Source organism: Psammomys obesus, unplaced genomic scaffold (assembly GCF_907164565.1).
Source record: "Psammomys obesus unplaced genomic scaffold, mPsaObe1.curated_primary_1811, whole genome shotgun sequence".
NCBI lineage: Eukaryota > Metazoa > Chordata > Mammalia > Rodentia > Muridae > Psammomys > Psammomys obesus.
In genome coordinates, this window is record NW_026596120.1 from 10,602,561 (window position 1) to 10,624,849 (window position 22,289).

The 22,289-nt window shown below is 37.2% G+C and overlaps 1 protein-coding gene across 2 annotated transcripts in view; it reads left to right on the forward strand.

Annotated features, from left to right (window-relative positions):
- The window catches only part of Stag1 (STAG1 cohesin complex component), a 288,255-nt gene that overhangs the window by 185,252 nt on the left and 80,714 nt on the right, over positions 1 to 22,289 (forward strand). For both annotated transcript variants that reach the window (XM_055629669.1, XM_055629670.1), the window contains exons 11-13: positions 630 to 728; positions 9,780 to 9,859; positions 17,133 to 17,240. In XM_055629669.1, the coding sequence (XP_055485644.1) occupies positions 630 to 728; positions 9,780 to 9,859; positions 17,133 to 17,240 (287 nt within the window). The remainder of the gene's footprint in view (positions 1 to 629; positions 729 to 9,779; positions 9,860 to 17,132; positions 17,241 to 22,289) is intronic.

Genomic DNA, 22,289 nt, shown 5'->3' on the forward strand with positions numbered 1-22,289 from the left:
GTGTGTGTGTGTGTGTGTGTGTGTGTGTGTGTGTGTGTGTGTGTGTGTGAGAGAGAGAGAGAGAGAGAGAGAGAGAAGTGGTCCTAGATCCACTCCATGCTTCAGACTCCACAGGTCCCCCTTGGCCCAGGTTAATTGGTCTGTTGGTCTCCTAGTAAGAGGAGAAGGAGCTGTTTCTGACATGGACTCTTGTATGCTTTTTTGATCACTTTTCCCTGGTGAAGCTGTCTTGCCAGGCCACCATGAAAGAGGGTGTGCTCAGTCCTAATGCAACTTGAAGTGCTAGCTTGGGTTACTGGAAGATAGGGAGGGGCTTTCCTGAGGTATAGGCAAGAAGGGAGGGAGGGTATGACCAGGAGAGGAAGATGGGGACTACATTGAGGTATAAAGTGAATAACAAAACAAAGTTAAAATAAAAAGAAAGTAACTAAGAATTTTATTGCATTTTTAATTAAATCCTGTGTTGACTCATACTATTCAGTTTGTCTTTCTCATGTTACATTAAATTTAAGTGTGAAATAAATTGGTTAGCATGAGATTTATTTTATTCTTCATAGAGACTTAATTTTTTTTTAACTTTTAAAACATGGAAATGACTGCTTCTTCTGTTTTTCTTTGTATTTCTGAAGCAAGGGGAAGTCAGACTGAAGTGTTTGAAAGCTCTACAAAGCCTGTATACCAATAGAGAATTATTCCCCAAATTGGAGCTATTTACTAATCGATTCAAGGTATGTGTCAGAATGATGAATTTTTTTTTCACTGTGCAAATGCTAGTTATACCTACATTAACAAATGGTATTACCATCATGTGTTTGGTTTTAATTTTTTATTAATGTTTTATTAACTTGCAAAGTATTTAGTGTCATTTTACCATGTTTCATCATGCCTTGTTTTTATTGTACCTTCTCTCCCAGCTTTCTTCCCTGTTTTTCTGCGTATCCCCCCACACATAACACCGTTTTACCCTCAGGGAATGTTGTTTTAAAAAATGAAAATTCCAACCATTCTATTTTACCATTTAAGACTCAGAAGCAAGATGCTGGGATGAAAACCTGCTAGTTCAAAGAAACAGAGAAAGCACCCAGCTGACCTTTCTTCTCAGCTCAGGTCCATATAAAAAAGCCTATAAGGCTCACTAGCTCAGTAGGAAAAGGCAAAAAAAAACCCAAGACCAGAGACTTGCCAGCTAAAAGCCTAAAAAGCCAAAGAGCTAAACCTAAGCCTAAGCCAGAGAGCTAAAGTCAAAAGGCTCTTTCTTCTTCTCCACGCTATCTTAAACACCCTCAACTCAAAGTCCCTACTACTCTGTAATCTCTGTCAGCTGGTTTCTCACTCGGCCTCTTGACCTAGAGTTAACTTTATTAAATCCTGTATACAGAAAGTTCTTGGGTTAAAGGTGTGTGCTAGGGCTGGGTGAACCATACCATAATCACCTGTTTACAATAAACAGAAAGTTCTTGGATTAAAGGTGTGTGATAGAGCTCAACCGTACCCAACAAGAAACAGTGTTTTACAGTTTACAATTTTAGGATTCACAATGGGATCTCTTTTAACAGGGGACCTCTTTTAACTTTAATCATGTATGTTTTATATCCTTTACACCTTCTCAAAACCTGCTTCCCTTCTTGTGGTCCTTTTTCCATTGTCTTGACTTATTACCCACTAGCACTTTCATATGTAATTATTAAGATATGTAGTTTACATATGAAAAGAAGAACATGTGGTATTTCTCTTTCTGAATCTGTTACCTTTTTAAATAATTTTCAGGTCTATCCATTTTCTTGCAATTTTTTTATTTCACTTTTTTTAACTGAATAAAACTATATTCTGTATATAAACTACACTTTCATATTCTTATTAGCTGATAGACATCTAAACTGTTTTCTTGCCATTGTAAGTAGAGTAGCAAGGAGTGGTAAAATACAGCCTGAGATAAGTACATGAGAATAGATTAGCAAGATTCATGTTAGTTACATTTATAACTTTTTGAGACTTCCATACTGACTTATGTAATGCCTACAACAGAATATATTTGTAGAACTGCAGATAAGGTTCTCTATCTCCGCATTCTTACCCATACTCATTTTTTTTCTTGGTGATTGTGACTGGGATGAGGCTAGATCTCAAAGTGAGTTTTAAATTTCCCTGATCGCTAAGAATGTTGAATGTTTGTTGGCCATTTGTATTTCTTCTTTTGGGAGCTGTTTGTTAAGTTCATTCACTTATTTATTGATGGGCAGGTGTGGAGTTGCAGTTTTAACTTTTACAGTTTTTTTATATGATATAGCTACTAACTCCCTGTCTAAAGTATAGCTGTAAAAGATTTTCTTCCATTCTGTACACTGTTTTCCTTTTCTGTGGAGCTTTTTAATTTCAGATACTCATATTTGTCAATTCTTTAGGCTGTTTACTGTGCCACTCAGAAAGCTTTTGCCTGTGTGTCTATTCTGAAATATTCCCCCTCAATAATGTTAGTGTTTCTGGTTTTAAAATCTCTAATCCTTATCCCTGCACATCTTGTAGGCAGGGTAAATTTTGGGTCGAAGTTTTTGTGCGTGGATTGGTGTTCCCCTCCTTCTGCGCGGAGATTAGTCCACTTAGAGGTTGTCGTTTTTAGTCTCTATGGCCTCTGCTACTAGGAGTCTCTGCTTGAGTCCCCCTCACAACCTCCCACAAGCCTACCCTAACTTAGGTCTCCAGCTTGTCACAGATAATATCCCCACCCTCTGTTTCTCTATTCTCTACAGACCTTCTGTCCTCTCACCATCGCTCACCCCAGTCTGATTTCCACTCTCTTAATTCTCTGTGTCACCTCTCCTACCTTGTTCTCTGTCTTCAGCCACTACCTTTGTCTGTCCTATCTCCTATTCCGAGTGAGATTTAAGCATCCTCCCTTAGATCCTCCTTGTAACTTATCTTCTTTGGGTCTGTGCCTTGTAGTATGCTTATCCTGTACTATATTGCTAAAATCCACTTATAAATGAGTACGTATAGAGCAAAGATTGAGGGAATGCCTCACCAGTGCCTGGCCCAACCAAAGACCCACGCTATTGGAGTGTGCCAACCTCCTGACAGTATGAATGATACCCTGCTAAGCTTGCAGACAAAAGCCTGACAAGAGTTATCCTCTGAGAGGCTCTACCCAACAGCTCCTGAAAACAGATGCCGAGACTCACAGCCAAACACTGGGCAATGGGTACGGAGACTTGTGGAAAAGTGAGAGGAAAGAGAAAAGGACCTGGAGATGATAGAAGCTCCACAAAAAGATCAACAGAGCCAACTAAGCAGAGCCAGAGGGTCTTGTTGAGACTGAAGCACCTTACAAGGACCATGCATGAACTGGACCTAGGCCCCAACAAAGATTTAGCAGATAGGCAGCTGGGTTTCATGTGAGTCCTCTAGTAAGGAAAGTGGGAACTACATCAGACATGGACTCACTTGCCAACTTTTTGATCAGTTTTCCCTGGTGGGACTGCCTTGCTAGGACACGGGGGAAGAGGGCATGACATGCTCGGTCCTGTTGCAGCTTGATGGGTTGGTGTGTGGAAAAGGGAGCTCCTCTTTTTCTCAGAAAAGGGGAGGAGGAAGAAAGGCGGGTGAGACTGAGAGGGGAGGAGGGATGGCGTATGACAAGGATGTAAAGTGAATAAAATAAGTTTGAAGAAAAATTTAAAAAGAAATAAAATCTCTAATCATTTGGATTAATTTTGATCCTGGAAAACGATAAAGATCTGATTTCATCCTTATGTAAGTGGATATCTTATTTTGCCAACACCATTTATTGAATGATTGTGGGGGTTTGTTTATTAAATTTTTATTTTATATATTAATTATAGTTTATTCACTTTGTATCCCAGCTGTAGCCACCTCCCTCTTTTCCTCCTAATCCTACCCTCCCTCCCTTGTCTCCTCCCATGCTTCTCTCCAAGTCCAGATAGGGGATGTCCTCCTCCCCTTCCATCTGACCCTAGCCTATCAGGTCTCATTATGACTGGCTTGTGTTGTCCTCCTCTGTGGCCTGGTAAGGCTGCCCCCCTTGAGGGTGGGAGGTGATCAAAGAGCCAGCCACTGCGTTCATGTCAGAGACAATCCCTGTTCCCCTTTCTAGGGAACACACTTGGACACTAAGCTGCCATGGGCTACATCTGAGTAGGCATTCTAGGTTATATCCATGAATGGTTCTTGGTTGGAGTATTAGTCTAAGAAAAGACCCCTGTTCCCAGATTTTTTGGTTCTGTTGCTCTCCTTGTGGAGCTCCTGTCCTTTCCAGGTCTTGCTATTGCCCCCTTCTTTCCTAAGATTTCCTGTACTCTGCCCAAAGTTTGGTTATGAGTCTCAGCATTTGCTTTGATACGAATACTACTCAGCAATTAAAAACAAGGAAATCATGAATTTTACAGGCAAATGGTGGGATCTAGAAAAAAAAATCATCCTGAGTGATGTATTCCAGAAAAAGAAAGACACATACGGTATATACTCATTTATAAGTGGATATTAGACATATAATATAGGATAAACATACTAAAATCTGTATAAAAAAGCTAAGGAAGAAGGAGGATCCTGGGTAAGATGATCAATCCTCACTCAGAAAGACAAACAGAATGGACATTGGAAGAAGGAGAAAACAGGAAACAGGAGAGGAGCCTACCATGGGGGCCTTTGCTTTTTGTTTGTTTGTTTGTTTTTGTATTATTGACAACATTACAACAAGTTAGATAGGATTGCTTGTGTGTGTTTGTTTTTGAGGCCTTTGGTCTGCATGTCTGTTTTGTTGTCTCCATACCTTGCTGTTTTTGTCATTTTCACTATGTATTATTTGAAGTCAGGTATTGTGATGTTTCCAGTAGTGTTCTTTCTACTTCTGATTATGATCCATATAATACTAATTCTACCAACCAGAAACATGTAAAGCAGTGGTTCTCAAACTGGATTGTGTGACTCCTTTGGGGTCAAGCAATCCTTTCATAAAGGTAGCCTAAGACCATCAGAAAACACAGATATTTACATTACAATTCATAACAGAGGCAAAATTACAGAAATAGCAATGAAAGTAATTTTTTAGTTTTTATTTTATTTTTTTAATTACGGTTTATTCACTTTGTATCCCAAATGTAGCCCCTTCCCATCCCCTCCCAATCCCACCTTCCCTCCCTCTTCTTCTTCTATGCCCCTCCCCCAGTCCAATGATAGGGGAGGTCCTCCTCCCCTTCCATCTGACCCTAGCCTATCAGGTTTCATCAGGACTAGCTTCCTTGTCTTCCTCTGTGGCCTGGTAAGGCTGCTCCCCAACTCAGGGGGAGGTGATCAAAGAGCCAGCCACTGAGTTCATGTCAGAGACAGCTCCTGTTCTACCTTACTAGGGAACCCACTTGGACACTGAGCTGCCGTGGGCTACATCTGTACAGGGGTTCTAGGTTATCTCCATGAATGGTCCTTGGTTGGAGTATCAGTCTCAGAAATGACCCCTGTGCCCAGATTTTTTTTCTCTCTCCTTGTGGAGCTCCTGTTTCTCTCCGGGTCTTTCTATCTCCCCCTTCTTCCATAAGATTCTCAGCACTCTGCCCAAAGTTTGGCTATGAGTCTCAGCATATGTTTTGATACACTGCTGGGTAGAGTCATTCAGAGGCCCCCTGTGATAGGCTCCTGTTTGTTCCCTGTTTTCTCCCTCTTCCAATGTCCATCTCGTTTGCCTAATGAAAGTAATTTTATGATTGAAAGTCACCACAACATAAGGAACTATATTAAAGGGTAGCATTAGGAAGGTTGAGAACCTCATCTAGTATCTTCTTTAGTTTATTTCTTTAGTGTCTTGAAATTTTCTTTGTTGAATTCTTTCCCTTCACTGTATTGGTTTGGTGCTTTGTTTTGTTGTTTGTGTGTTTTCGTTATTTTTGTCCTGTTGTTGTTGTGGGGTAGACTTACCAATGCATTACATTACACAGATGTGGAAGTCAAAAGACAACCCTTGGAACTCGGATTTTTTTCCTTCCAAGTTTACTTAGGTTCCAGGGATCAAACTCTGGTTGCTAAGCCTATAAAACAGTTACTTTTCTGTCCAGCTTTTTAAAATAACTTTTCAAGGTGATCAGTAATGATCTAGACTATATTGGCATGTGTTTGAACATCTCCATTTTAATATCTAATTTGATTGATTAGGTCTTATCTCTCTCTTTTGGTTCCTTTGGCTAGGGTTTTATCAGTCCTGTTAATCTTAAAGAACAGTTTCGATTGGTTCTACCTATCCTTTTAGACTTCTATTTCATTAATTTTTCCTTCTAATTTCTGTCTACCAGTTTGTGTTTGGCTTCTTATTTTTCTATGAGCCTGGAGATGTATTGAGGTGTACTGTTGGGTTATTTGTTGGTTTTTTTTTTTAAATATGAGCTGTAATCTTTATTCTTAGGACTGCATTGACTGTATCCCAGAGAAAATGCTGGTAGATTTTGCTATGGTCTTTATTTGATTATAGCAAATTTTTAATTCATTCCCTTATTTCTTCAGTGACCCATTGTTCATTCAAATATCTGTCATCCAGTCTTCAAGTATTTATGTTGTTCTTGAGATTTCTCCTGCTGTTGATGTCTATTTTTTCTTCCGTGATCTTACTATATTCCATAAATTATTTAAAGTCTTTATTTGTTAAGTCTTTCCTTTTGACTTAAATGCTTTATTATGGGGGTGGGGGTTGGGAAGGGGGCAGTCAAGACAGTCCTGGAACTTACTCTGTAGACCAGGCTGGCCTTGAACTCATAGATCTGCCTGGGTGCTAGGACTAAAGGTGTGCACCATCACCACCTGCCTGGTTACGATTTTCTAAAAGGCTCTGTGTGAGTAGAAAAGAACTCCATCCCTTTACCTGTTATATGGAATATTGTATATTTGTTAAATATTGATGATTGATCTGTGATATAATTTAGCTCTGACATTTCTAATTTTCATTTTCGAAGACCTAATTAAGTATTGAGGTCTTCCACCATTTTGATAGAAGGATATGTGTGACTTTTAATGATGTTTTATAGTGTTTATTTTATATAATTTTTTGGTCCAAGATTATAATGCTTTTTTCTTGTTGATTAATTTCCCCTTAGTTTATTGTGGTCTTCTTTATTTTTTTCTGTTTAGTTTCTGTGTGAAGTCTGTGATTTAGAGATAAAAGACATACATTAAATCTTGTGTCTTACTCCAGCCACTTCATCTTCATCTTTTTAAGTGTTTTGACTTTGCCTTTTGTCCCTGAAATTTTGTTCTTCTCTTGCTCTTATATTTTTGATGCTTTCTGCTAAGTTGTTTTAACTTATTCTTTCATTTGCTCAGTTTTACTTTAGTTCTTTTCAGTGTCTTCACTGAAATATTCCCTTGTTGAATTTTTCTTTTTTGTTTTTAATTTTTTTCCATATATTTTGATTATGTTCTTGACTTAGCCTTGGATTTATTTTCTCCTTTATTTTAGTTTTCTCTGTGATTATTAATCCTTTTTAAAAGTAGCACTGTGATGTCCAAGTGGGTTCCCTAGTAATGGGAACAGGGACTGTCTCTGACATGAACTCAGTGGCTGGCTCTTTGATCACCTCCCGCTAAGTGGGGAGCAGCCTTACCAGGCCACAGAGTAAGACAATGCAGCCAGTGCTGATGAGACCTAATAGGCTAGGATCAGATAGAAAGGGGAGGAGGACCTCTCCTATCAGTGGACTGGGGGAGGGGCATGGGTAGAGAGGAGAGAAGGAGGATGGAATAGGGAGGGGATGAGGGAAGAGGCTACATTTGGGATACAAAGTGAATAATCTGTAATTATTTTTTTTTAATTTATTTTAAAAAAACTTGGAAAAAAAAGTAGCTCTGTGAAATTGCTGTGGGTTTTTTAAGCTTTCATGTTTTTAGTTTGGAACATTGATAAGTTGTTTGTGAGGGTTATAGTATCCTTGTGTTTTGTAACATGATGTCTTTAATATCCCCCTTTTCCCAGAGTTATTGTTTATATTATTTAATATTAATTTTTCTGTCAGACTGTCTTTGCTTGGATTTATGTTTAGGGTAGAGGGAGCCGCAGAATCAACTACTGTACAATGGTTTGCCAGCATTCCCTCTGTGACCTGCAAGAGCTACTTACTCCCTTGTCCCAGAAGGTCCAGGGACTGTAGTACTAGGGTTGAAGAAAAATGTAATAAGGGCATACATTTGTTTTGCTAAGGGAATCAATTTTAAGAAATGAACTGAGCAAGAAATGGAGAAGGGGAGGAAGTTGTGTGTATGTATGTGTGTGTGCTGTAGAAATGGCTCAGCAAATAAATTTGCTTGCTGCCAACCCTGATGACCTGAGATATTCCTAGAACCCACATGGTGGAAAAAAGAGAAACATTTATTAACCTCTGTGTGTATGCAGTCAAACACACTAAATAAATAAATATAACTTTAATGATAAAATATTAATAATGATCCAGAAAAACAAAATGTGTCTGGATTAATTTCTTTTCCAACTTATAAGATATGATCTTGCCTTACCTTTGTGTTCTTCTCTGCTCTTTTTGTTGTTTTTGTTTGGGTTTTAGTGTTGTTGTTTTTTTATTAGTATGACTGTATCTGGCTCTGTAGGTAGGAAATCATGAATGGGCGTTTTGTATCAGTAATTTAAACAAGTTAAGTCTGTTTATGCAGAAAGGATTTTGTTGCCTAAAGGTCTCTTTCAGATTTCCCTAGTCTAATTTTTCTAGACATCATTGGTCCTTTGGGAATAGTTTGGCGTGTGTAGGACTTTCTGTGCCCGAGGCTCTGATTGCGTATGGAGGGCCTACTCAGTTTGAAACTAGGTTACCTATTTGTGTTGCTGTTGCTAGTCTGTGTTGGTTAGGGATTCCTGGTACTACCATGATGCTGCAACATATCCAGGTTCTGCTGCATTCTTCCTATAATACCGATCTCTTGCTCTTTAGGGCTGTAGTGGAGGTGGGAGATGTTAATCCTAGCAGATCTCTGCATTTCAGACTCCTTTTTCTTTTTTGTGGTGCTTGTCCAAAACTTGTACTTTTCTGTTCACAGCACATTTAAAGTTTTATCTGAGTTTTCACCAAGAGGAACTGTCTCCCTCTGACTATATGGCACCTTTCCAGGCAGTGCTCAGAGCTTTGTGGAGCTGGGGTCACCAACTGGTGCCTTTACTCAGAAACTCCCACCTACTCTTATTTCTGTTTTTGATAGTTCCTTAAGTAAGCTTATATAAAATAGATGCATAAATCTGTTTCACAACATATGTATTTAACAGGAGTTCTTAATTATAGCTGTGAAGGAACTTTATTGCTTAAAATGAGAATTGCTCTATATAAAGAGTTTTTGAGATGTGTTAATTTTGTAACCGAAGATTTAGTTGAAGTAGTGTTTGGGAAATGCCACTTGAGTTTCATTTTCAGGCACACCTTTAATCAAAGCCCTGGGAGGAAGGGGTGGGTGAATCTTGTAGGTTCTTATCAGTCTGGTCTACTTAATTAGTTCCAGGCTAACCAGGGCTCTATAGTAAGCTTCTGACTCAAACAAACAAGTAAAAACCCACCCCCACTTATATAAGATGGTTTCAAGAGTAAAACTTCCCAAGGGAGGCATGGTGGCACACGCTTTACTAATCCCGGCACTTGGGAGGCAAAGGCAAATGAGTGTGAGGCCAGCCGAGGCTACACAGTGAGGCCCAGTTTAAAAAAGGAAAATAAAACCTGTTTTATCTTTCTTGGTTATATCTTAAGTCTGTCTTTAGTCGTTTATATTCAAGTTAATTTGTTTTTAACTTCTTTCAGGATCGCATTGTATCAATGACTCTTGACAAAGAATATGATGTTGCTGTGGAAGCAATTCGATTGGTTACTCTGATACTTCAGTAAGTATCGTATCTGTTAACAGTTTAATCATTTTTAAGGTTCTGTTTATAACCAAATGTATTTTAGGTGGTGGTGTTTGTTTTGAAACATGGTCTTATACTGCAGCCCAGGCTTGGAACTTAATCTTACAGCCTCAGTTTCCCTAGTTCTGAGATTATAGATATAAGTTGTTTTTCATTTGAACTGATGTCTGTTTTTTCCATATAAAAGTTACTTTTATATGGATATCTATGAAGTGTCAAGCTTAGGCTTCAAAACAAAACAAAAAAAATTTCAAATAGATTTTTTATGAACATTGAAGTAAAAGACATTAAACAAGCCTATTAAAGTTTTAAATAGATTAATAAATGTTTTATAGCTTTATTTTCAGTGTTTACTGAGCTAGAAAATTCTGTTAGATGATGTGATTTCTAGCAAAACTGTTTTAAAAACAATTGTCTTCTCACTGCTTTATGATACTACACCTGTCAGGTATCTGTTCAAATGGCAGGTTTTGCTTGTGCTCTTTTTTCTAAATCTTAATGCCAGGCCTTTTATCATCATAGCTTCCTAATATATGTTATACATGAGACCTCCTGTTTTACTATATGGTGCACTCTTTGGCTTTAAAACCTATTTGGCTAATTCTCATATTTTTTTTCTTGATAAGAATTCATGATAGGCATTCTTAAAACATACATGTCAAATGCTTCATAAATTTTCATGTAGTTTAAATGTAAAAACTGTATAGTGTCTTTAATTCCAGGAAGGAATTAAGAAGGAGAAGGAGAGGCAGGAGGAGAGGCAGTCATCTCTGAGTCCCAAGGCAGCCATATTTCATACTTACCATATTTCATACTATTATAAAAGAATAAGGTATTCATTTGATATTTCTTTCAGCATAGGCTAATTATTAAATACAATGTAGTTTCATCATTATTATTAGCATTTAGTATTTTCCAATTAACTATTGCAAGGTAAAGAATCCTTTCATTTTATGTTGGTCATACATGTACAGCATTTAGAACTCCTAAAATCTGATGCTTTTTTTTGTTTTGTTTTCTTTTTTTCTCTTTATTTATTATTTATTACAATTTATTCACTTTGTATCATGGCTGTAGACCCCTCCCTTGTCTCTACCCAGTCTCACCCTCCCTCCCTTTTCTCCCCCAATGTCCCTCCCCTAGTCCACTGATAGGGGAGGTCCTCCTCCCTTTCTATCTGACCTTAGCCTATCATGTCTCATCTAGACTGGCTACATCATCTTCCTCTGTGGCCTAGCAAGGCTCCACCCCACATGGGGAGGTGATCAAAGAGCCAGCCACTGAGTTTATGTCAGAGATAGCCCTTACTCCCCCTAGTAAGTGCGTATGGGCTGCAACTGAGCAAGGATTGTAGGTGCTCTACATACATGGTCCTTGGTTGGGGTATGGTCTCTGCAGAGACCCCTGGGCCCAGATTTTTTTGATTCTGTTGCTCTTTTTGTGGAGCCCCTGTTCCCTCCAGGTCTTTCTAGCTCCCCTTCTTCCATAAGATTCCCAAAGGTTGGCTATGAGTCTCAGCATCTGCTTCGATACCCCAATCAGTAGAGTCTTTCAGAGGCCCTTTGTGGTATGCTCAACTATACAACATGGACATTCGTTCAACCATTTTTGTAGTAGCTTTATTCATAATAGCAAGAATCTGGAAACAATCCAGATGCCCCTCAACTGAGGAATGGATACAGAAATTGTGGTACATGTACACAATGGAATACTACTCATCTAGTAAAAACAAGGAAATCATGACGTTTTCAGGCAAATGGATGGAGCTAGAAAAGACCATCCAGAGTGAGGTAACCCAAAGGCAGAAAGATGCATATGGTATAAACTCACTCATAACTGGATATTAGACATATAATATAGGATAAACATACTAAAATCTGTACTCCTAAAGCTAAACAGGAAGGAGGGAAGACACTAGGGAAGATGCTCAGTCCTCATTCAGAAGGATAAATGTGACAGACATCAAATGTAGGAGAAGACAGGGAACAGGACAGGAGCCTACCACATAGGGCCTCTGATGCTTTCTTAATCCTATTATTTTACCATGTAGATTATTAGGATATTCTCGACTAATAATTTCACCTTTTTAACTCTATAATTCATATTTCCTTACCTTGTCTGATAGCATAGACAAGACCTTCTGATCTATTTATACTATCATTGATAACTGATATTTCATTTTATTATGTAAAGTATTTAAAATTTTTGTTTGTATGTTATTATTTTGTAAATTGGTGTTGGTTGGGTTTGTCTTATTTTTATTCGTGATGCTGGGAACCCAACCCAGGGCCTGTTGCTCACTATACAAATACTAGGTCACTAAGCTACATGCTCAGTCAAAGTATATTTTGGTGTATGTTGAAAATTCCTCTTTATGGTGAGTGATTTTAAATCTATTAATTAGCCTGAATTAAATTAATATATTTATCTAATTTAAACCACTTTTGCCCTCCTTGAATAAATTGTATTTTAACATTCTATATTGTTTTGAATATATAATAAATACATTACAGTTGATTGCTTTCATTTGGGTTTTGTGTGTGTATGTGTTCATGAATAAATTTGACACACTTTAAACGGAAGTCATTTTTAGTTAACAGTTAAAATTAAAAAAAATGTGGAACTGGTAACATAACTCATTGGTACAGTGCTTTCCTAGCATGTACATAGCCCTGGGCTTCACCTCCATTACCACAAAAGAAAAATGTAAAAATTGTCGTCCCTATTAATGGAATAAAATGACTTTATATATGCATCTTACCTTATTGTAGCTGGAAAATACTGTTTTCTTAAAGTAATCAACTACTTCTGTCTCTTAACTCTTTCCGCCTCCACTTCCACATAGATACCTAAGCCTTGAGGGGAGAGGGGTGTGACTATTCCAGACTAAGTACTCCAAATTCACTCATTTTCTGCACAGTGTCCAGTTGTTGCTCTGTGTTAATTACTGTCTACTAAACAAGAAGTTTCTCTAACAAGGTTCAATGATGCACTGATCTAAGGTTATACCAATGTATAGTTAATAATAATTTTATTTCTATTGTTCATTTATCAGAATAATTGTAGTATCAAAATAATTGTTTTCCTCTAAGATCCATGATCTATGTATCCTCAGGTTTATGACCTCATTAATAGTGTTAAGTATGTGTCCATGTAATGGAGGGGCCTTAAATTGATTTTTTTTAAGTGGTTGGTTACTTCCATAACATTTGTGCAACTATGTTATCAGTGGATGTATTTTAAGGAAAGGTTGTTCACAGGCTGCAAAGCTGGGTTAGATTGATGATTATTTTTCTCTTGTTAGAATATGGATATGGCACTTTGAATGCTAACCAGTAGTGGGTGAAGTTTCCAATCGAATAGTAGCTAGATTTGTTCACATTCTGTGACATAAATAATGTGATATCATTGGCAGTTTTCCATAACGTTTTTAGGGAGTGATCTTTAGACACAACTCAGAAAGGTGTCACCTTTTCCTGATATTGGTGTTTTATTTGTCTAGTTGGGGTGTTGCTCTTCTAAGGTACATCATCATTGAGTTTTCTTTTTTCATAATTTTTTTAGAGTTTTATATATATATATATATATGTGTGTGTGTGTGTGTGTGTGTGTATGTATGTATGTATGTATGTATTGTGGAAGTATTTGCCACCTGTTACTTCTCTTTTCCTCTGAGCCCCTTCTTCTTGATATATATACAGCCTCGGTAATTACATAGCTGAAGGAAATGACATTACTACAGCCAACATAATTTTTTCATTGCTGTCTAAAATGGTTTTTGGTAGTTTCTTTTTTTCATTCCATGTTCTATTTGAATCTTTTTCTTCAAAAATTAAACCAGAGGTTTGTCCATCTTGCTATTTCCAAAGATGTCACATCTTTTGGTTCACTTATCTCATGCTTTTCAGTTATTAAATTTAAATAAATGAATTTACTTTTAAATACTACCTGGTCTATTTACAAAAAAAAAAAAAATAGGACAAGCAGTAGTTTTATAGACATTCAGTCATGAGTATTTTGATTACCTTTATGTTTCCCAGTTTTATTATACCCTATTATGTATATTTTAATCATCCACAGATACTTTACTTTACAAAGCAATATTTCTTTCTATTTTATCCTATTATCTGAGAATGTGTTCTGATTGGTTTGGTCAATGTTGAGTATGTTTTTAAACACAATGGGGTTGGAGGGCCAGCAAGATGGCTCAGCAGATAGAAGTGCTTCCCACCAAGCCTGATATTAGAGTTTGATCTCAGGAACTTTCATTGTAGAAAGAAAAAAATCAACTCACACAAATTGTCTCTGACCTCCACAAGTGCTATGGCATTCAACCACACTATTCTTCACGCTCACAAAGTAAAGAAATCAATATAACAAAATTTAAAAGAATAATTTTGTTGATATAGCTCTTGCCCAGCATGGACAAGGCCTGTAATCAATCCCTTGGTGAAAAAAATAAAAAAAGAATTTGTTTGTCAGTTACATATCTATTTTCATTACTTTGAATTTATTTACAGTACCTAATATGTATACTAATATATATTACTACTTTACCTTTTTTAAGTTTGTTTCATTTCTTTAGTTACATATATCTAAGTATGTCTCTCAAATATCCTAGAGCTGGAGTTCCAGGTGTTTTTAAACCATTCAGCGTAGGTGCTCCAAATCTAAGAGCAATCCTACTCGTAACCACTGAGCGTTCCCTCGAGCCTTGTTCACCATTTTTAAGAGCAGTGCACTAGTCTCCAATCATAGATGTTGACTTGCCGTTCTTTCATGTATTGCTTGGCATGCTTCATGGTGTATTGGTAGATATCTTTATGGAAATTTATTTCTTTTAAAAGATTTATTTCAATATATTAAGCTGGATTACTTCTTTTAAGAGTGTTGACCTAGCTTGGCTGGAGGGGAAAGTCTTCTTTTTACCATAAAGTTGCTAAGTAGGTTACCAAATTTCAAAACTCTTTATAAGTTTTTTCTGAACTGAAATAGAAAGAATAGAAAAATATTTGTTGTTTTACAGATACAGTTGCTCTCTGTCTGTGTCTTGCTTATGGCATTGGTTCCATCTGTTCTGTTATGCATTTTCCAGAAATCTCTCACTGTCTTAGGAATTTGTGATTCCAATATCTCAAAGAAGGCAATACAGCCTTTGTCTCTTCCACCATGTCCTCAAGAACCTTCCTTTCAGGTTTCCTATGTTGGATCTACTTACACTACAGACAGTTTTATTGGGCAATGTCTTTGAAAACTATTCATTGTAATATCTCATATATGAGCTATAGAAATCCAAGAGCTTATGAGTAAAGGAAGTACTCATCATTGTCGTCTTCTCTCCTTCCATAAACTCCTCCGGTTAGTCTCTGTCTCTCTTTTTTAAGGACTTTTTATAGCTTTTCTATGTACCTGTTCATAAACATAATCTTAAATATGTTTATAGTTTTGATAGTTTTCTGAGACTTGATGTGTTTTATTAGCTTCATAAATGCCTCATGATGGGGCTAGAGAAAGGATTGTAGTTAAGAGCACTGACTGCTCTTCAGGAAGACCCAGTTTCAATTCCAGGCACCTACATGGCAACCCACAACTATAACTCCAGTTTTAGGAGATCCGACGCCCTCTTTGGGCCTCTACACTTAGTACACAGACATACATTCAGACAAAGCACCCGTACCCATAAAAATAAGAAAATAAAAATCTATAAAGGTTTCATTATATTACAATACTCTAACACTGTCTCTTTTTTTTTAATCACGTGTACTAATGCAATTTCATAGTCTCTTAATTTTATCTAGTTTAGTATTTTACTTAATAATGAGCTAAGAATCAAAATCTAGCTTACCGGTCTCTTATAGAATGTGCACGAAACGACCTGGCTTTACTTCTCTTGGCACGTAGGATTACTGGTAAACCTTCCCAAATGACAGGTAAAATACATTTTATATCCCATTATAAACTCCTTTAAATATTTTTGAGCCATCTGTCAGTTCTGCTACTGGTTTTTGTTTTTCCCCTCCTCCCAACAATGTTTCACAACATGGCTCAGTCTGGCCTCAAACTTCCTCTCTTCCTTTCTCAACCTCTGGAGTGCTGGAACTATAGCCGTAATTGTGCATTTAGTAGAAAAAATATTTTCTTTTATTTATGAGTTTGTATTTCTGAGATATAACTTTAAATTGTTCCTTTTTTTTTTTTCTATGTGTTAATTTTTCCTGAGGGTATTTTCCCAGTAGGCTGATAATACATAATTTGTTTCAGGAGCCTGAGCCTATTGACCCACCTTAAATAAAGGGATATGAGTAGGACATTTGTAGAAATATTTGTCCTAATCTATTAACTCTTGCTTAGCAGTCTGGAAACCTGTCTGTCTCAGTTGCAGTCTTTTAACCCAGGGGGTATGGAATGGATAGAGGTATAAAGTTAGTTCTCCTACACGTAGTATTCCTTTCCAGTGTCTGCTGATAAGAATGTTTCCTGCTTACACTATGCTACTTGCCTCACGTAATGGAACAAGCATTATTGGGGTGGTCAGTAGAATATATTTAAATACTTCTAGTTCATCTTCTATTTTTGACATTTATGGTTTTCAGCCAAGACTACAATTTCTTCCTGGAATTGATTTAACTACAGTTTTGGTTTGTTTTTGTTTTTGTTTTTTGCTGAGGAGAGCATTCTAATTTTTATTTACTAGATCCCTGAAGTTATTGGGTCCTAAACCATCTACATTTGAGAATCTATGAAATAAACTTGTAACTCCATATTTTACCAGGGACCTATGCAGCCCAGTAATTAATGCATTAAAACTAATTGTTTAGCCATAATCATAGTAATAATTTAAAAACATACTGTAATCAGAAAATGGATGTTTCGTTTTGGGAACAAAGCTGCTTGAAACACTGATATGAGCAATTGAATGTTAATAGGAAATTTGTGTTCATAAAGGAATGGCTGGGACTTGAAAAATGGCTCAGCTCATAAAGAGGTTTGCCACCAAGCCTGATGACCTGTATTGAATCCCAGGGAAGAAAAGAACCAGCTTTCACAAGTTGTCCTTTGACCAAATGAGGACGATGACTGGCATACACACAAAATAAATAAACAGACAAATGTGATATTGTATTTAGTGGGAAACTGACATTGTAAGTAGGTGATAAAATATTTTGTTGATATAGTTTAGGGAAGAACAGTTATCTAGCATGATGAGCTATAAAGTTTCTGTGGTTCTGATGTAACTTTACATTTTCAGTGGAAGTGAAGAAGCTCTTTCCAATGAAGACTGTGAAAATGTTTACCATTTGGTGTATTCGGCACATCGTCCTGTTGCTGTGGCAGCTGGAGAGTTCCTTCACAAAAAGTGAGTCAATTATCTTACAGATGGATGCTTTTGTATGTTGTTTTGTTACAGGTTAGTAGGAGAATGCTAAAAAGAGAGATCTCAGTTAAAAGCACTTACTTTTCAAGTAGTGGAAGAGAACAGCAGTGACTGAACATAGGACTTAAATGTCCTCTTCACTGTGCTTGGACGCTTTCATAGCTTTGTGAGCCTATTGCATATATCATGGTTCATATTTGGGAGAGTGGTAAACCTTGTATCATATCCCTCTCCTGTGAAATCTGAAATAGGTTCTTAGGTGGGTATGGGAGTACATTATAAAGTCTTGTTTCCTTTAAAAATGTCACTCTACACTTTTGCTACATGTATTATCTATACATGAAGCTGTATCTCCTTGCAAATGTCTACCACCTTTTCTTTTCCATTCTTTTCTTTGGAATCATTACTATAATCAGTATTATGTAGTGATTCTGAGAGTTATGTATATAATTAGTCTTTTTTTTTTTAAGTTAATTTTGTATTCAGCCACTTTGCTGAAGGTGTTTATCAGCTATAGGAGTTCTCTGGCAGATTAGGGGGGGTCACTTATGTATACTATCAGACCAGCTAAAAAATAGTGCTACTTTGACTACTAATTTGTATCCCTTTGATCTCCTTTACTTGTCTTATTGCTCTGGCTAGAACCTCAAGTTGTATATTAAAGACATACAGAGATAGTGGGCAGCCTTGTCTTACCCTTGATTTTAGTTTAAACTTAAACTGGTTTAAGTTTCTCTCCATTTTATTTGATATTGGCTATCAGCTTGCTGTAAAAGGTGTGTGCCTTGTATCTCTTATCTCTCCAAGACTTTATCATGATGGAGTGTTTGATTTTGTCAAAGGAATTTCAGCATCTGATGAAATGATCATGGTTTTTGTTTTGTTTTATTTTGTTTTCAGTTTGTTTATGTGGTGGGTTACATTGATGAATTGTCATATTGAACCATCCCTGGGATGAAGCCTACATGATCGTGGTGGATAATGTTTTTGATGTCTTCTTGGATTGGGGTTGGGGTGTGTTTTGTTGGATATTTTCCCATCAGTGTTCCTAAGGGAATTGGTCTGAAATTTTCTTTTGTTGTTGAGTCATGTCGTTTAGGTATCAGGGTGACTGTCTTCGTAGAATGAATTCAGCAATAATCTATTTTGTTTGTAAATATTTGGACTATATTTTTATTTTGTGGAATAGTTTGGCTCTTTTTTTGAAGGTTTGATAGGTTTCGGCAGTAAAACCATCTTGTCATAGGCTTTTTTTGGTTGGAAGACTTTTAATGACTGCTTCTATTTCATTAAAGGTTATAGATCTATTTGAATTGTTTGCCTGATCTTGATTTAACTTTTGTAAGTAGCATGTATCAAGAAAATCATCCATTTTATTTGGATTTTCCAATTTTATGGAGTACAGGTTTTTGAAGTAAGGCCTAATGAACTTTTGGATTTCCTCAGTGTCTATTGTTATGTCCCCTTTTCTGATTTTAATAATTTAGATATTGTCTCCTTGCGTTTTAGTTAGTTTGGCTAAGAGTTTACCTGTCTTGTTGATTTTCTCAAAGAACTCTTGGCTTCATTGATTCTTTGGTTTTTCTTTCTTTCTTTTTTTTTTTTTCTTCTTTCTTTGTTTCTAATTTATTGATTTTAGCCCTAAGTTTAGTTATTTCCTACCATCTACTCCTCTTGGATGTGTTTGCTTCTTTTTGTCTTAGAGCTTTCAGGTGAGCTGTTAAGTTGCTAATATGTGGTCTCTCCATGTTCTCTGTGAAGGTACTTAGTGCTATGAGCTTTTCTCTTGGCACTGCTTTCATTGAGTTTCATAAGTTTGGGTATGTTATGCATTCATTTGCATTGAATTCTACAAAGTCTTTATTTCTTCCTTGGTCCAGTGGTCATTGAGTAGAGAGTTGTTCAGTTTCCATGAGTTTCTAGGCTTTCTATTGTTGTTGTATTAAGATACAAAGGGTTATTTCAGTTTTTTTATATATGTTGAAACTTGCTTTGTGGCTGAATATATGGTCAGTTTTGGAGACAGTTCTGTGAGATGATGAAAAAGTATATTCTTTTGTGTTGGGTGAAATATTCTTTAAATATCTGTTAGATCCATTCAATTTATAACGTCTGTTAGTTTCATTTCTCTCTTTAGCCTGGATAGCCTGTCCATTGGTCAGAGTGGGGTGTGGAAGTCTCTGACCTTTAATGATTAGGATTCACTGTGTGATTTTAAGTTTTTATAATGTAATTTAACCTTTTATCATGTTTCTTTTGCAAATGTGGATGCCCTGGCATTTAGGGCATAGATGTTCAGAATTGAGACATCATCTTGGTGGATTTTTTCTTTGACTATGCGTATTCTTCCCCTTCTCTCTTGATTAATTTTGGTTGAAAGTCTGTTTTATTAGAAGGCTACTCTAGCTTGCTTATTCCAAAATCTTTTTCCAGCCTTTTACTGTGAAGTAATATCTATCTCTGTTGTTGAGGTACGCAGCAGAATGATGGATCCTGTTTACATATTCATTCTGTTAGCCAGTGTCTTTTTATTGGGGAAGTCAGTTCATTGATGTTGAGAGATATTAATGACTAATGATGTTAAGTCCTGTTATCCTGATGTTGGTAGTGTCTGTGTCTGTGCATGTCTGTGTATGTGTTTCCCTTCTTTTGGTTTCGCTGGTGTGAAATTTCTTACTTTTTTTTTTTTCCCTTGGGTGTAATTAACTTCCTTGTGTTAGAATTTTCTTTTTTGTTGTTTGTTTGTTTGTTTGTTTGTGTTTTTTTTTGTGACAGGATTTCTCTGTGTATCCTTGGCTATTCTGGACTCACTTTGTAGACCAGGCTGGCCTCAAACTCACAGAGATCTGCCTGCCTTGCCTCCCAAGAGCTGGGATTACAGGTGTGCACCACCACACCCAGAGAGTTTTTCTTCTAGAATCTTCGTTAGGGCTGCATTTGTGAAAAGTTATTTAAATTTGGTCTTATCTTGGAATATCTTGTTTCCTCCCTCTATGGTGATTGATAGCTTGCTGGGTATAGTAGCCTGGTCTGGAAACTTTGATCTCTTTTAGACTGCAAGACATCAGCCCAGGCCCTTCAGTCATTTAGAGTTTCTGAGAAGTCAAGTATAATTGTAATTGGTCTACATTTATATGCTACTTGACTTTTTTTTCCCGTGCAGTTTTTAATATTCTCTTTTTATTCTGTGCATATAGTGTTTTGATTATTATGTGGGGAGAGGATTTTCTTTTTTGGTTCAGTCTATGATGTTCTATAAGCTTCTTCTACATTTACAGGCATCTCTTTAGGTTAGGGAAATTTTTCTTCTATGATTTTGTTGAAAATATTTTCTGGACCTTTGAGTTTAGAAGCTTCTCCTTCCTCTGTTCCTATTATTTTATTTTATTTTATTTATTTATTATAATTTATTCACTTTGTATCCGCTCTACAGCCCCCTCCCTCATCTCCTCCCAGTCCTACCCCACCCTCCTCCTCCTCTGCCTATGCCCTTTCTCTAGTCTCCTGATAGGTGAGGACCTTCTCCCCTTCTATTTGACCCTAGCTTATCTATTTGACCCTTGACTCTCATAAAGGCTGGCTGCATCCTCCTCCTCTGTGGCCTGGTAAGGCTGCATCCCGCAGGGGGAGGTGATCAAAGAACCAGCCACTGAGTTCATGTCAGAGACAGCCCCTGATCCCCTTATTAGGAAACCCACTTGGAAACTGAACAGCCTATGGGCTTCCTCTGAACAGAGATCTAGGTCCTCTCCATGCATGGTCCTTGGTTGGAGTATCTGTCTCTGCAGCCTCCCCTGACCTCAGCTATTTTGGCTCTGTTCTCCTTGTGGAGTTCCTGTCCCCTCCAGGTCTTTCTGTCTCCATGGTCTTCCATAAGTATTCTGGCACTCTGCCCAAAGTTTGGCTATGAGTCTCAGTCTCTCCTTCGATACCCTGGTGGGTAGAGTCTTTCAGAGCCCCCTGTGGAAAGCTCCTCTCCTGTTCTTTGTCTTCTCCTAGTTCCTATGTCTATCCTATATGCCATTCTGAATGAAGTTTCAGCCTCTTCCTTAGGGTCCTCCTTGTTGTTTAGCTTCTTTAGGACTATAGATTTTAATATGTTTATCCTGTATTGTATGGCTAATATCCACTTCTAAGTGAGTAAATACCATATGTGTCTTTCTGCTTCTGGGTTACCTCACTCCTGAGATTTTACCTCACACCCATCAGAAGTTAATTGTTTTCTTATGCTGGCCTTTAGCCATGTGGTTTTTCCTAGTGTTGGCAGGACCACAGTAATGCAGACACAGCTGTGTCCAGAGAATGGTGCATTGTACCACTGTTGGGAGTGCTTTAGGGGGACCAGTAGCCATGGAGTAGAGGTCTCACCTGGTAGTTCCTAATAGCAGCAGCCCCTGGGAAGGGGAGGCAGAGCTGTGGGCCGGGAAATGGTGCTCATGGGGGCGGGGTGGTGGTGGTTATGTATGCACTTAAATTTTTCTTTGAGGACTGCTTTGTGTCTCAAAGGTTTTGTTGTGTTTTCACTTTCATTTCATTCTAGGAAATTTTTCATTTTTTTCTTGATTTTTTTGACTCATTTATCATTTAGTAATGAGTAAATTTGTATATTTACTAGAATTTCTACTGTCAACTTTAAATTTTTATTGCATTATAGTCAGATAGGATACAAGGAATGCTTTCAAACTTTTTGACTTTGTAATCATTGTACCCTGTCGTGTGGGCTGTTTTAGAGCAGCTTAGATATGCTGCTAGGCAGAATAGGTATTCTTTGGTGTTTAGGTGGAATAATTTGTAAATATCTGTAAAGTTCATTTGATGTTTGCTGTCATGAGATATGCTGATGTTTCTTTGTTTTGTGGGGATTTTGGTTTGTTTTTTGTTTCTTTGTTTGTTTGTTTGATTGATTGGTTTGGTTGGATTTGATTTGGTTTTTCGAGACAGGGTTAGCTTTGGCTATCCTGGACTCACTATATAGACCAGGCTGTCCTAGAACTCAGAGATCTGCATGCCTGTGCCTCTGTGAGTGCTGGG